The sequence below is a fragment of the Dendropsophus ebraccatus genome, chromosome 3 (genome assembly GCF_027789765.1).
Source record: "Dendropsophus ebraccatus isolate aDenEbr1 chromosome 3, aDenEbr1.pat, whole genome shotgun sequence".
Lineage (NCBI taxonomy): Eukaryota > Metazoa > Chordata > Amphibia > Anura > Hylidae > Dendropsophus > Dendropsophus ebraccatus.
Window position 1 is genome coordinate 86,561,548 of NC_091456.1, and position 15,082 is coordinate 86,576,629.

At 41.6% G+C, this 15,082-nt stretch overlaps 1 protein-coding gene across 3 annotated transcripts in view; it reads right to left on the reverse strand.

Moving 5' to 3' along the window:
* Window positions 1–15,082, reverse strand: part of SUSD1 (sushi domain containing 1) — a 106,249-nt gene that overhangs the window by 71,113 nt on the left and 20,054 nt on the right. For all 3 annotated transcript variants that reach the window (XM_069962142.1, XM_069962141.1, XM_069962143.1), the window contains exons 4-8: window positions 12,770–12,922; window positions 9,091–9,243; window positions 6,794–6,970; window positions 3,091–3,270; window positions 961–1,140 (exon numbers count right to left, since the gene is read on the reverse strand). In XM_069962142.1, coding sequence (XP_069818243.1) covers window positions 961–1,140; window positions 3,091–3,270; window positions 6,794–6,970; window positions 9,091–9,243; window positions 12,770–12,922 — 843 coding nt within the window. The remainder of the gene's footprint in view (window positions 1–960; window positions 1,141–3,090; window positions 3,271–6,793; window positions 6,971–9,090; window positions 9,244–12,769; window positions 12,923–15,082) is intronic.

Consider the following 15,082-nt stretch of genomic DNA (forward strand, 5'->3'; position numbering starts at 1 on the left):
CAAGGGCTAACAATTGAATAATAATTGAATTGAATGTCATTTTAGGACATCTCCCCTTTTCTTTTAACACCCTTTTCCTTTTTTCCTATGTGCATTGGAGCCCCATTACTCCTTAGAGTTATTGATGTATGTAGTACAATGTGAGAAAAAGGGGGAAAAGATTAGAGTGGACATATTAGGACATTTATGATCAATCCTTTGATTGTCTTCTCTATTAAATAAACTCACTTAAAGTGACACTGTCACCCCCTTTGTGGATTCTGACATCTCTACACAGGTGTAAAGGGTAAATTTAGCGGTTTTCATACATAATTTTATATCATACGTCATGGTGCTTGTTCAAGTAAAAAGTCATCTTTTATCAACTGCAGATTGTGTTAAGTGGGCGGGGCCTCATGGCATTAGCACCACTTAGCCCCGCCCACAACGCCACAGTTGGCCCTGCCCTCTCACCGGCCATTGGAACAGGCTGGCAGAAAGGTCTAGGCGGGGCCAACTGTGCAGTTGTGGGCGGGGCTAAGTGGCGCTAAGGTCACAAGGCCACGCCTACTTAATACAATCTGCAGTTGATAAAAGGACACTTTTTACTTGAACAAATATGATAACGTATGATATAAAATTATGTATGAAAAACGCTAAATTTACCCTTTACACCTGTGTAGAGATGTCAGAATGCACAAAGAGGGTGACAGTGTCACTTTAAATACTTCCAAAGGCTAGGTACACACACTCTTTTTGGCAGTTGACATCCGTGTTTTTGGATGTCCATCATTTTGAGGCCAAATTGTTTTTTTGCAATGTTGTGAGTCATTTCAAAATAATGAACGTTATTTGGCCTCAAAAATTATTTGGCCTCAAAAAGAAATCCGTCAAACGCCCCCCCCCCCCAAAAAAAAAAAAAGACGGTGTGTGAACCTAGCTAAATATCCTTAATTCTAAGTTTATAATGTGAGATCTTACCTCTGCATATAATGTTATCTCCTATCCATTTGCCATTTTCATTACAGGTAACAGTTTTATTTCCGCTGTCCACAACAAAGCCAGGCAAACATTCATAATTGACAGTGCTTCTATAGGTTGTATTCCATAGTAAATTTGGTTTTGTGTAATTTATGGAGGGTGGAGGCCCACAATCAGCAACTTCAAAGAGAACATTAGTATGAGACAATTTGATAGGTGGATCATTTCACATTTAGGCTATGTCCCCAAACTGTATTTTTGCTCAGTATTTTGGAACAAAAACAGGAGTGGATTGAAAACCCAGAAAGGCTATATTCACACAAGTGGACGGCCTTGATTTAATGGCAAATAACGGATGTTATTTCAAAGCAACAGCCGCTGTTTTAAAATAATGGCCATCCACTCAATTTCAACAGTGTGTGAACAGTGCCTTTCTAAGTTTTTTTAGCCACTTCTGGTTTTGGTTGCAAAATACTGACCAAAATAGTGTGCAAAAATACTCTGTGGGAACATAGCCTTAACTTGTTTTCAAAAACAGGAATATGTACAGTATTGCAGCTAATCATGATAATTTCTAATCATGGTCAACCCTTTTAAATCCCACTCCATTATTGACACCATTCCTACAAAAACAGGTATGTGCATTCTTACAAGAAAGACTATATAACACTAAGTAGGACAACTGGTTTCAGAAACTTATATAGATTTGTAATTTACTTCTATTTAAAAATCTCAAGTCTTCCCATACTTATAAGCTGCTGTATATACTGCAGGAAGTGTTGTTTATTTACATTCAGAAACAGTGCTCTCTGCTGACATCTCTGGCCAAGACAGGAGAGGCTTTCTATGGGAATTTGCTGCTGCTCAGGACAGTTCCTGACTCGGCCAGAGATGTCAGCAGAGAGCACTGTTTCTGAATGTAAATAAACAACATTTCCTGCAGGACATATAGTAGCTTAGGCTTTGTTCACACTGCGTTTTCAGAATCCGTTCAACGGATGCGTTTTTTTTAACGGTCAAAAAAGTAGTTCCAACAGTACTTTATTGTGCATCCTTTTGGATCCGTTTTTTTTTTATAATGGAAGTCAATGGAAAAACGGATGCACACACATGCATCCGTTTTTTTCCAATCCGTTTTTGCAAAAAACGGATCCGTTAAACGGATGTTAAAAACGCAATGTGAACCTAGCCTTACAAGTATGGGAAGACTTGAGATTTTTAAATAGAAATAAATTACAAATCTATATAACTTTCTGACACCATTTGATTTTAAAGAAATTTTTTTCCGCTGGACAACCCCTTTAAGGTTCACTCCTAAGTATTTACCCCTGGGCATATGTCTTTTTCTTTCCCTTTTTTAAAATGACCTCAATCAGTTCACATTTGAGGCGCCCATCATTACAATGACGACTGTTGGTACATTATGCTAGTTCAGGTAGCTTTGGGTGTGTCTTTAATTGAAAAGTCCATTGAATTTAATAGTAAAGACGGTGAAGCAACGGTAAAAGAAAAATTGTGTGCGAACAACAAAAAATAACATCTGTTGTTTGCAAAAGACTTCCAAAAATAATTGTCGTGATCATTATTTTGCCATCTGCGCAAACAACGTCCGTTATTTAATACACTGTGCAATCGACGTCTCTTATTCCATTGACTTCAATTAAAATGTGGCAAAAATGGATGTCATTTTAAAAAGAAAATGTGTCCGTCTTTTCTCTCTTTTATCTGACTAAGGGATGTGAAAGCTGGATTTACCTGCTAGAGGGTCACGTCCTGCGAATGGTCCCAGTGTGGTGGCACTGGTGGTGGCAGTGGTGGTAGTCCCAACAGAACAGAAGCTACTGGCACAAGTCACCAAGGGATTAGAGGATGGCTAGTATTGGTGCAGGTGTGGTTTGTGGCAAGGCAGCACAGTAGCAGAGTCATATAAAGTACATGCAAGAGGGTTGTGGCAGACAGTACAGGTTCAGGGTCAGCACTGCAGGTCATATACAGGCGGCTGGGGCTGTCTAATATAACCCCCATTCATTTTTTTTACTGGACAGTTTGCCTTATAACAGCTATTAACATCCAGGTTATTGTTGTGAAAACATCATAAGAATTTTTCATCTGATAATGTGTCGGTCTTACCTCTACAGTCAAGATTAGCCCCTTCCCAGTGTCCTGTATCACTGCATACAGAGGAATTATAACCACTCACTGCAATAAATCCTTTTGCACATGTAAATGTCACATTGCTTCCAAAGGTGGTGCTGCTAAATGTATGGATTACAGTGTTTAGCATGGCCACTGGTGGTCCACAGTCTATAGCTGAAAAGACATGATCACATGATCAAAATTACGGCTACAGTTTTGTAAGATAAAGTCAGTGTGCTATAAAACATCCATTTACATATACAGATATAACATTTATAAACATGTCTAAAAGGCACACATCTATCAAAGAATCCTGGGGCATTAAAAAAAATCTCAGAATGCTAACTTTAAAACAATGTAAATAAATCACATCAACATGAATATGCAAGAAGCATACGTATGAATGTTCTCCTGGACTTTTTATTTTATATATACAGTACTGTGCAAAAATGTTTGGCAGTAAGAATGCTTTTAAAAATTAAAGTGTTCATAATATATTTTGGAAAAATACATTGTGAACAGAAGAGAATCAGATCTATATTTGGTGGAAGGAACTTTGATATATGGCCAGGGAAGGGGTGACTGAAAATAATGAACTGTACTTAACTCCCTGGCTCCCATGCTGCCGACGGTATCTTTATCACTCCATCCCTCCTGTCTGACCCCTTTTGGGTTCTGGGGTCGTGACATTGCATGTCCGCTCAGCCAATCAGCAACTGAGGTGGGACACTGCTACATTTGTTGACTGGCTGGACAGGCCTGCAAGACCATGACCCCAGAACCCAAAAGTGTCCAGACAGGAGGGATGGAGAGGTAAGACACTGGTGGCAGCACGTTAGCCAAGGAGGTAGGTGCAGTTTATTCCTTTCAATCAGTCCTTCTCCAGCCATATATTAAAACGTCCCCTGCCTTTTTGTGTACAGAGGGGAATAAAATCCTGCTACAACCACCCAACTGCCTGAAGTCCCTCCCTGCTTTCTGTCTATGAGACTAAAAAAAAGTCTTATGTACACGTCACATTGTACATGGTGTTTTACACGTGTCACATGGTACACAGCCAGAAAAGAATGTACTCAGCACCATGCTTGTATCTGTAGGGAGTACAGAGGGTGTGGTTTTACAAGGGCCCAGAAGCCTGAGGGGGCCCATAAAGTATCTCATTTCCATACAATTTGTAATTCAAAGCCCTCTCATTTTTAAATTCAATGTCTATTCAATCTGATTTTAATTTTTAAATTGTATTTCAATTCGATTTGAAGGGTTTTTTATTATTAAAATAATTTTTAATTTAATTCAAAGTTTAATTTAACTATTTAGTTCATTGTTATGAATGTCCACTGTGCATTAGCTAAGCCCTCATCCCCTTTTGGTTTTGCAATGCCGAATAGAGGTCACACCCAGTGATTTGTATAATGCCCAGCCAGCACTCAGTGACTTAGCATAATACACAGAACCAGCACCCAGTGACTTGGTATAATGCACAGAACCAGCACTCAGTGACTTAGCATAATACACAGAACCAGCACCCAGTGACTTGGTATAATGCACAGAACCAGCACCCAGTAGGTCCTTTTCAGGCAGTACCCTGGGGCCCTGTGCCCCTGGGGGGCCCATGGTTGCCCAAACAGAGGAGTATTGTCCCTGGCTACAGTTTTGCCATGATTTGCATATGTACAGTAGGGTGGGGGGCCCAGGCTTGGTGAACAGCCCGGGGCCTATGGTAAAGTTAATCCTCCCCTGATGCCCAGCCAGCATCCAGTGAGTTGGTATAATGCTCAGCCAGCACCCAGTGACTTGTTATGCCCAGCCAGCACCCAGTGACTTGGTATAATGCCCAGCCAGAACCCAGTGACATGGTATAATGCCCAGCCAGCATCAAGTGACTTGGTATAATGCCCAGCCAGAACCCAGTGACTTGGTATAATGCCCAGCCAGCATCCAGTGACTTGGTATAATGCTCAGCCAGCATCCAGTGACTTGGTATAATGCCCAGCCAGCATCCAGTGAGTTGGTATAATGCCCAGCCAGCACCCAGTGAGTTGGTATAATGCCCAGCCAGCACCCAGTGACTTGGTATAATGCCCAGCCAGAACTCAGTGACTTGGTATAATGCCCAGCCAGCATCCAGTGACTTGGTATAATGCCCAGCCAGCACCCAGTGACTTGGTATAATGCCCAGCCAGCACCCAGTGACTTGGTATAATGCCCAGCCAGCATACAGTGACTTGGTATAATGCCCAGCCAGCACCCAGTGACTTGGTATAATGCCCAGCCAGCACCCAGTGACTTGGTATAATGCCCAGCCAGCATACAGTGACTTGGTATAATTCCCAGCCAGCACCCAGTGACTTGGTATAATGCCCAGCCAGCACCCAGTGACTTGGTATAATGCCCAGCCAGCATCCAGTGAGTTGGTATAATGCCCAGCCAGCATCCAGTGACTTGGTATAATGCCCAGCCAGCATCCAGTGACTTGGTATAATGCCCAGCCAGCACCCAGTGACTTGGTATAATGCCCAGCCAGCACCCAGTGACTTGGTATAATGCCCAGCCAGCATACAGTGACTTGGTATAATGCCCAGCCAGCACCCAGTGACTTGGTATAATGCCCAGCCAGCACCCAGTGACTTGGTATAATGCCCAGCCAGCATACAGTGACTTGGTATAATTCCCAGCCAGCACCCAGTGACTTGGTATAATGCCCAGCCAGCATCCAGTGACTTGATATAATGCCCAGCCAGCATCCAGTGAGTTGGTATAATGCCCAGCCAGCATACAGTGACTTGGTATAATGCCCAGCCAGCATACAGTGACTTGGTATAATGCCCAGCCAGCATACAGTGACTTGGTATAATGCCCAGCCAGCATCCAGTGACTTGGTATAATGCCCAGCCAGCATCCAGTGACTTGGTATAATGCCCAGCCAGAACTCAGTGACTTGGTATAATGCCCAGCCAGCATACAGTGACTTGGTATAATGCTCAGCCAGCATCCAGTGACTTGGTATAATGCCCAGCCAGCATCCAGTGACTTGGTATAATGCCCAGCCAGCATCCAGTGACTTGGTATAATGCCCAGCCAGCATCCAGTGACTTGGTATAATGAACAAAACCAGCAACTAGTTACTTGATATACCGGACACTGGCTTTCCAGCTGCCACAGAAACCGACCACTATCTACCCAAAATCTACTCACAATCCACCCTTCTCTCCTTTCTGTCCCTATCTCTCTGTATTTCTTTCACTGCTCTGCTCTCTCTGCCTGCTGCATCCTACTCTTTATTACACATACAGCCAACTGCCCGCCTCCAGGAAGCCAATCACCCTATATAAAGGGTGAATGGGAGGTGCTTACAGAGGGGCTTGCAGGTGATTGGACGGGGCACAAGGGATTATGGGTAATCCTTTCCTCCCACCAAGTGATAGTACCAATCATAGCAATGATTTGCTTATCTCTATTAGAAATCATACACAGCATTTTTGGGTGTTTTTTTCGCTGCATTTATGGGTTTCTGTGAGATTCGAATAAGGGCCAGGGTTTTTTTTACCAATAAAAGTGCCCTAAAAGACTTTGTTTACACAAGCAGAACAATGTACAGCACAATACAATTTAATCCTGCCTTGTACAATATATGTATCAACAAATGCACAGTAGAATTTTCACCTTTAAATGGTCCATAGAAAATGGTAAACATTACCTGTGCAAAACAGAGTGGCGCCTTCCCATGTCCCATTAGCAGTGCAAACAGATATATTGTGGCCATGTTCAAGGAAACCAGAAACACATTTGTAAATCACTTGGCTGGCGAATGTTGTGGCTCCAGACAGGTCCATTTTAGTGTTGGGAAGGATTGGAGGCTGGTCACAGTCTACAGCTGAATAGCAAATAATAATATTGAAAGCCATTAAAACAAATATATTTTACTAGGTAGATACTATGAGAACAGGTGAGCCACAAGAAATACCTGTGTTGTATTTTTTGTTTGGGGTTGTTATTGTTCTCTTTGATAATATATTAGTAGTTTATTTCAAAGTTGGATTAATAATACAGCTAAATGGCAACTTCTGGACTAGCAAAAAAGCTAAATTCTGTGACCATGACATGACCTCAATGTTTTTCTATGGCTGTAATTCTTGTACTCATCTGCTCCTTACGCCCACAGAAACACAGATTATCCGGGACAGATTACTGGAAACTGTGTAAACTGCCCATAACAACCAATCACAGCTCAGCTTTCAACTCTGGTAAAATAAAAGCTGAGTTGTGATTGGTTGTTGTGGGAAGTTTACACCAGTTTCTGTTTTACGCAGTTTGATAAATCTGGGCCTAAGTAAGTCTTTCCTTCATAGTTCCTGTTTCTTTTGAATCTTCTCTTTAAGGGGAACTCCAGGTAGAGGTAAAAAACATAAACCTGCTGCTGAAGCTTATCGCATTGCTTACCTGTCTAACCAAGCTTTGTAAATACCAAAAATCCATTTGTTTGGGGGTCTTTGTTCTGTATTTTGTGGCTCTACTTCCAGGTTGAGCAGTTGTACACAGTACTACAGGTTCTAGAATGCAATGCTTTCCCTCAGCTCTTCATCACAGTCCTCCACCCTGCCCATTCCCCACCCCAAACTCTTGCAGAACATCTGGGCTGTGTTCACACATTGCAGTTTCATTGTGTTACTGAATTATTTGCAGTACTTTATCATTCCATCGTGGTCCCACCCACACAGCACACTGTATCCTCTACTTGTAACGCTGATATTGGAATAAAGTAAAGAACTTTTTGAATTACATTTTTTTCTTCCCATCTCCTCGCACATATTATGTTCAAGCATCTTTTATCTTTGGATTGAGTCCCACAATAAGGACTTAATCCCATATTATCTTACATGCGATGCACTGTTTATGCCTTGTTTTTTATCCAGGTCGGATTGGCAGTTCCGGCTCTGATCCTCTATGCTGTTTAGCATCATTTACTTGTAATTTCACTGGAGACTTTTGCACAAACAGTGAAGTTGCAGCAGCTGCTTCTGTCACTCCTTGTCTGCTCAGGTGTAGGCTGGAGAGGCTGGTCAGAGATGGTGAATCACTCAGGGGGGTGGGAGAGAAGATCCAGGCAAGCCTCCTGTGACATCACACCCTGCCCCCTGTCTGCATCATCAGCCTGTGCTCAGCAAACACACACAATGTGAAACAGAGGCATGTACAATAATCTCTGTCTCCTGAGGGGGGGAGAGCAGAGAGAGCATGATTGGCACAGAGGCCATTTTTCTTCTCTTCCTGGATGTCAATCAGCTACCAGTGTGGCAGAACCGTGCAGATATGGTAATACATTATACAGACACATCTATATAACTTTTAATGTACTTTTAATATTAAATAATTATCCCTACCCAGAGTTTCCCTTTGAGGAACTCCTGATAGGGAAAATTATTTTCTATTAAAATTACATTAAAAGTTATATAGATGTCTCTATATAATGTATTACCTAATACACACCATGATTATCAGCCTTACTTGTCCGATTACCGGACGTTTAGGTCGATAATCGTTTCATGCAACATGACATGTTAAAAGGCCAAAATCAGCCGACATACAAGATGGCAGCTAATCATGGTCTTTTAACTTGTTGAAAGAGTATGATTTGTGCAACAACTCTATTGACTTCAAAGGGCAGCCTGAGCGATTTAAGGATCTTTTTGGCAGCCCCTCCAACTGCTCCTCACTGGCTGTCTGTGCGAGTAAAAGCACAGACAGCAAGCGGAGAATGAGGAAGAAGCGAGCGCAGAGCTGACAGGTCAGCACTCGCTTCTCCCTTTTTATCATGCCGTATAATACGGACTTTAGTTTTGGCTCACAAACTGCAGTGGGAGTTTCCAATAAACTCCTGTGTGTGACAGCAGCTTGGGGCTACAGTATGTTAACACAATGTAAAAATAAGAGCAAATAGTAATGTTTCTACATAGATTATACCATTCATTTATGGCGTTGTTTGCATTTTCTTACCCTGGCAAGTAAAATTGAAATCTTTGTTTTGAGAAGTGTTTTTACTATGTTGCAGCTTGTAGCCTTCTTTACATGAACATTCAAAACTACCAGGAATATTCTTACACAGACTGTTAACACCACATGTTTCAGGTACTTTACATTCATCGATATCTATAGATAGAAATAGAAAGTTTTATGTAGATTAAGGCTATGCTCATATTGTAAAATATTACCTAAATATGTCCATAATTTTCGGGCAAAACTACGGCTGTATTTTTAATACTGTAATAATGTACCCTAATTTACCCTATAGCAATGTCTGTTGCATAGCAACAGGCGATTTCATACTGCCAGACGTCAGGCGGCGTTTGAGACGTTCCTGCAACTGATAGTGCCGTATTGGCTGCAGGAACATTATACATTATTGTTTTAGAATTGAATTGCAGGCACCGCAATTAACCATTCACTACAATGTCTAAAGAACGGACGTTAAAATAATGATGTTGGCACACAGCAAGCAGCATTGCTTTGAATTGAATACAATGCCGCCGCTGCAGAAAAGAATGGAAGCTGATTTCATTACAATTAGTGTCCGTTCTTTTCTAAAAAAGAATCTTGTGTGCACATAGCCAATGGCTTTGTTCACACGTAATATTTCCATCTGGTCATTCTGTTTTCAACCAAAACCAGGATTGGGCTGAAAACACAGAAGCTGTGCAAATCTTCCCATTATAACTTTGCCTTGTGAGTTCCACTCCCGATTTTGGTCAAAAAATAGTGACCAAATGTCTGACGGAAATACTATGTGTGAACATAGCCCGTTGAAGTCAAAGGACCGTTAAAATAATGAACATTAATAATGAACATTTGTAGTGTGCTTTTGCAAAAAAAAGGCAGTAAACAGTATACCTTACCTCTCCATGCTCCCCTGTGTTCTCTTTGCTTTTCCACGCTCCCCGCAGCCGCCAGTACAACTTCAGATCCAGTCTCTGAAGTGACAGGCTGCTCGGCCAATCACTAGCCTGGACAGGACCACCACAACCAGTAATTGGCTAAGCAGCCTATCACTTCGGAGACTGGCTCGGAAGTTGTACCTGTAGCTGCAGGGAGTGTGGAGAAGCGAAGAAAACACCAGAGAGAATGGAGAGGTAATGTATACAGCTTATTATTAAAGGAGAAGTCCGGCCAAAATTAATTTTTGATATGTTGTTACTTATGAAAAGTTATACAAATTTCTAATGTACATTAATTATGGGAAATGCACATATAGAGCTATTTCCCTTAATTTAGTAGATCAGGAAGTGTTAGAAATATCTCTGAAGAAGTGACGTCACGACCCAGGGTGTAATTCCTATGGAGTGTCCAGCAGGGGGCGCTCTCTATATAGAAGTCTATGGGACTTTATTGTTTCTATGGGTTTCTATGTAATGTAATGTAATGTAGTGTACAGTGCTTTATTGAATGAATACATCTATGGAATACTTTGGGGAGCAAGTGTCCTTGCTCCCCAAAGTATTGCATAAATGTATTCATTCAATACATTCAATACACAGTAAGCCCGCCGATCCGCCGCATTTCCGCCGAATTCCCGCCGATCCGCCACACGCTGATCCGCCGCATTCCCGCCGATCCGGACCATATACATTGAACTACAGCTCCCATCATCTGCTTCTAGTATGAACAGGTGATGGGAGCTGTAGTTGGGTAATGGATATGACATGCCGCCGGGCGCAGGGGGGAGCCGCTCAGTACACAGGAGCGCTCCCCCCTCCTCCTCCTCCTTCCGTGATAACTTCCGCCTATACCAATGCTGACTCCCTGCCTGGCCGCCGCTCTCCGCTCTCATATACCGGCTCCCGGCATCAGCGCGGACACCAGGATGCATCGGGAGCCGGTATGTATGGGGGGGAGAGCGGAGAGCGGCGGCCAGGCAGGGAGTCAGCATTGGTATAGGCGGAAGTTATCACGGAAGGAGGAGGAGGAGGGGGGAGCGCTCCTGTGTACTGAGCGGCTCCCCCCTGCGCCCGGCGGCATGTGATATCCCTTACCCAACTACAGCTCCCATCACCTGTTCATACTAGAAGCAGATGATGGGAGCTGTAGTTCAATGTATATGGTCCGGATCGGCGGGAATGCGGCGGATCGGCGTGTGGCGGATCGGCGGGAATGCGGCGGAAATTCGGCGGAAATGCGGCGGATCGGTGGGCTTACTGTGTATTGAATGTATTGAATGAATACATTTATGCAATACTTTGGGGAGCAAGGACACTTGCTCCCCAAAGTATTCCATAGATGTATTCATTCAATAAAGCACTGTACACTACATTACATTACATTACATTACATAGAAACCCATAGAAACAATAAAGTCCCATAGACTTCTATATAGAGAGCGCCCCCTGCTGGACACTCCATAGGAATTACACCCTGGGTCGTGACGTCACTTCTTCAGAGATATTTCTAACACTTCCTGATCTACTAAATTAAGGGAAATAGCAGTATATGTGCATTTCCCATAATTAATGTACATTAGAAATTTGTATAACTTTTCATAAGTAACAACATATCAAAAATTAATTTTGGCCGGACTTCTCCTTTAACTATCATAAAGATTGCTAAGGGACACGTCCATCAAAATATAATTTTCTTCTAATTATAACTAAGTAATATATGACTATTATGTGTAATTCAGTTGTGATTTAATGCGATTATAATGCAGTTGCAGTATGATTGAGCAAAATGCCACAGTTAACACATTTTTTTACGGTGCATTATTTTTTTGCCTATTAGGCCGCATTTACACGTTCTGTGTTCTGCATATATGTGGAAGACCTGTAACAGACTCCCCATCTCCCGGCCAGCATCTGTGATAAGATGCTGGAAGCGGGGGAACTGTACAGATGTGTGCAGCGCTGTAATGAAGCAACTTCGTGGCGCTGTCATCACAGCGCCGCGCATATCTGTACTGTTATCACAGATGCTGGTGGGGGATGTGTGGGGGGGGGTGCGGGGTTTAGTCAGTTATAAGCCTTCCACGTCCGTGTTCCGTGCGGAACATGGAACGTGTGAATGCGGCTTTAGTCTATGGTCACACAAAAAGGCTATGTTCCTACAACGTCTGTTTTTATCCTAATGCCTGTAAAAACAGCTGTCTTTTGCCTAAAACATGTTGATGGAAACATAGCCAAACTGTGCACATCTTTCCATTATAATTTTGCCCTGTCAGTTTCTTTTCTGATTTTGGCTCCAAATACTGACCAAAATATGATGTGTGAACATAGCCTGAAACTATAAAAGAAAGATTTGCACGTATGGCTATGTTCCCACAAAATGTTTTTATGTCCAATGTCGCCCCTACATAGCATGACATTGCAAGCACTGTTATCAAGGGGAATAGTAACAGCCAGTTTTCACTTTATTTACAAATTTCCAGGAGAAATGATAAAAGAATGGCACAATTTGGAAAAGCGACTCCAGCATTGTTATTTTACAGGAAATACAAGTACAGTATTTACTGTAACAGGCATGTCAGGGGAACTTGCAGGTCCTCTATAAGTATTTTGTCTCTTTAGAATTTCTTCAAAATTGTTTCGTAATTGAATGTGATCACCACAAAACAAAAATATATAGAACAAAAGAGTAAACAGTTACATACTATATCTCACAATAGATTACATTTGGACTTTTACTAATTTACCTTTACACAGAGATTTTCCACCAACCGCCTGAAATGGTCCAGTACCGTTTTGTAAACTAAAGCCTTCTTTACAGTAGCATTCATAACTTCCAGGAATATTTTTACATTTCCCATTAACCCCACATATATTGGAATCGTCACACTCATCAATATCTACAAGAGAGAAGTCAATGCAAATGTATATTTAAACTTTGTGCAATATAATAATTTATAGGGTAACATTATTGGAATCTAAACAACCCAGGATTACCATTACCTTTAGTTTTCATAGTAAATTGAACAGAGCTTGGTATTGAATAAGCTTGGCATGATACAAGTAGAACAATAACAACCATTACTTTTTTTAAAAAAACAACATTATTTTTGTGTTTCTAAATATAAGAAAATTTTATTTGAGATGATATTGGGCAAAATAATAATAAACTAATAGAAATACTCTGACCCAGGAAGTCTCCCTCATCTTCCAAATCATAGCAGATCAACTTCAGTCTGGGGCTTGCATCAGGGGACAGGACTGTGCAGGTAATCTCTCCATAGCTGTAACCCCTCTCTCCCTGGACAGAGAGTGCTGCTATACTGTGCCTACATATGCCCTACTCATGCCTTCATGCTCCCTGCTCTGTGCAGGACTGATCACTAAAGTTAAGTTTTTTGTCCACCAATGTCCCAAAGTCCTTTTAGGAGGTCATTCTACCATTATTTAGCACATAACTGTACTTATTATTCCTACAGCCCAATAGCATAACCCTACATGTATCCACAATAAATCCCTCTGTAATATTATATTATCCTCCTCTGTGGTGATTACTTTCCCCAATTTAGTGTCATCTGTGAAAATGGAGATTCTACTCTGTAGACCCTCTACAAGATCATTAATAAACATATTAAAAAGAAGTGGACCCAACAGTGATGTTGACTCGAGCAGAATGGTGGATTTAAAAAAAAAAATTGAGTAATGCCTCTGTGCCCAAGAAAGCACTCAAGTGTACAATAAAGTTTATCCTACCAAACAGCACCAGATCTGTTTCAGTTTTCTTCACTTCCACTTTTTACAGACAAAAAGGGAAGAATGTTTAATAAATGGAAAGCCATGCACACTTTTCCTCACACAAAAAACTTGTCAGGCTTGGAGACAGCCATCATTCTGCATTCTAAGGCTATGTTTACACCGTCAAAAAGAAGCTCATTTTTAATTAGAAATAGCAGCCGTTATTTTATAACAGACGTTATTTTATCAATAATCTTGTCTTTAAATGGCAGCTGTCCAATAAAATTGCCCGCTATTTCAACGTTGTGTAAACGATGTGTGCCTAATGGTGGTTTTAAATGGAGCGATAATTCGCCCGATGGCATAATTAATAATTTTAAATGAACAATGTTTTTTTTCTAACGATCAGCGTTTAGACGGAACGATACATCGTACGGAAAAATCGTTATGCGATAGGATTAAGCGATCGCAAAACAATCTCACACATAAGTGAAATCGTTGAAAGAATGTTTACACGGAACGATCTGCGAATTTTTGGGGAACGATCAACAACGATTTGAGAACATGTTGAAAGATCAAAATGAACGATTTCTCGCTCGTGGCTTGATCGTTCGCTGCATTTACACGTACGATTATCGCTTGAATTCGATCGTTATCGGGCAAATTTGAACGATAAATCGTTCCATATAAAACCACCATAAATGTGTTTGCATAATTGAAAAATGAAGAAAGCAGGTTAAAATCAGGTGTGGCCTCCATATTACAGCAGCTCATAGATAGAAGAAATGCCAAGCACCAGACTGTCCAGTAAACGGGATGATATGCTGACATTAACTCTCACTGGAAGAAGCCTTGTACTACTCTTGCTCTATAATGTACAGTGCTCTATGTCTGCCTTTGCCGTAACATTGTAGGACATGGTAATACATGAGAGATCTGGTAGCCATTTTTAACCCTTTGGCTACCACAGCAACCTACTGTCAGGGAGCCATTGGCATACAGTGTGAGCCCCTCTCTCTAGCAAACAGCTGCTGGAAGTCCCGCTCCTGGACCCAGTCTCAGCGCGGAGAAATCATTGCCCAAAGCTGTTGGCGCGCTTTATGCTAATCACTAGAGATGAGTCCGACATCCATAGAAAATGACTGGAGCAGTGTGTTTGTGGTGACAGTCAGGGGACAGTCCAATCACGTTCTGGATAAGACCCCTGACCTCCTATATAACGTTCCCTAGCTCCCATAGTCCTCGTTGGCTATTAGTATTTCTTGTAAAACATGCTTAGCATACCCCTTGTGTAATTGTTCTCTGTCTGCTATACCTCGTTACCT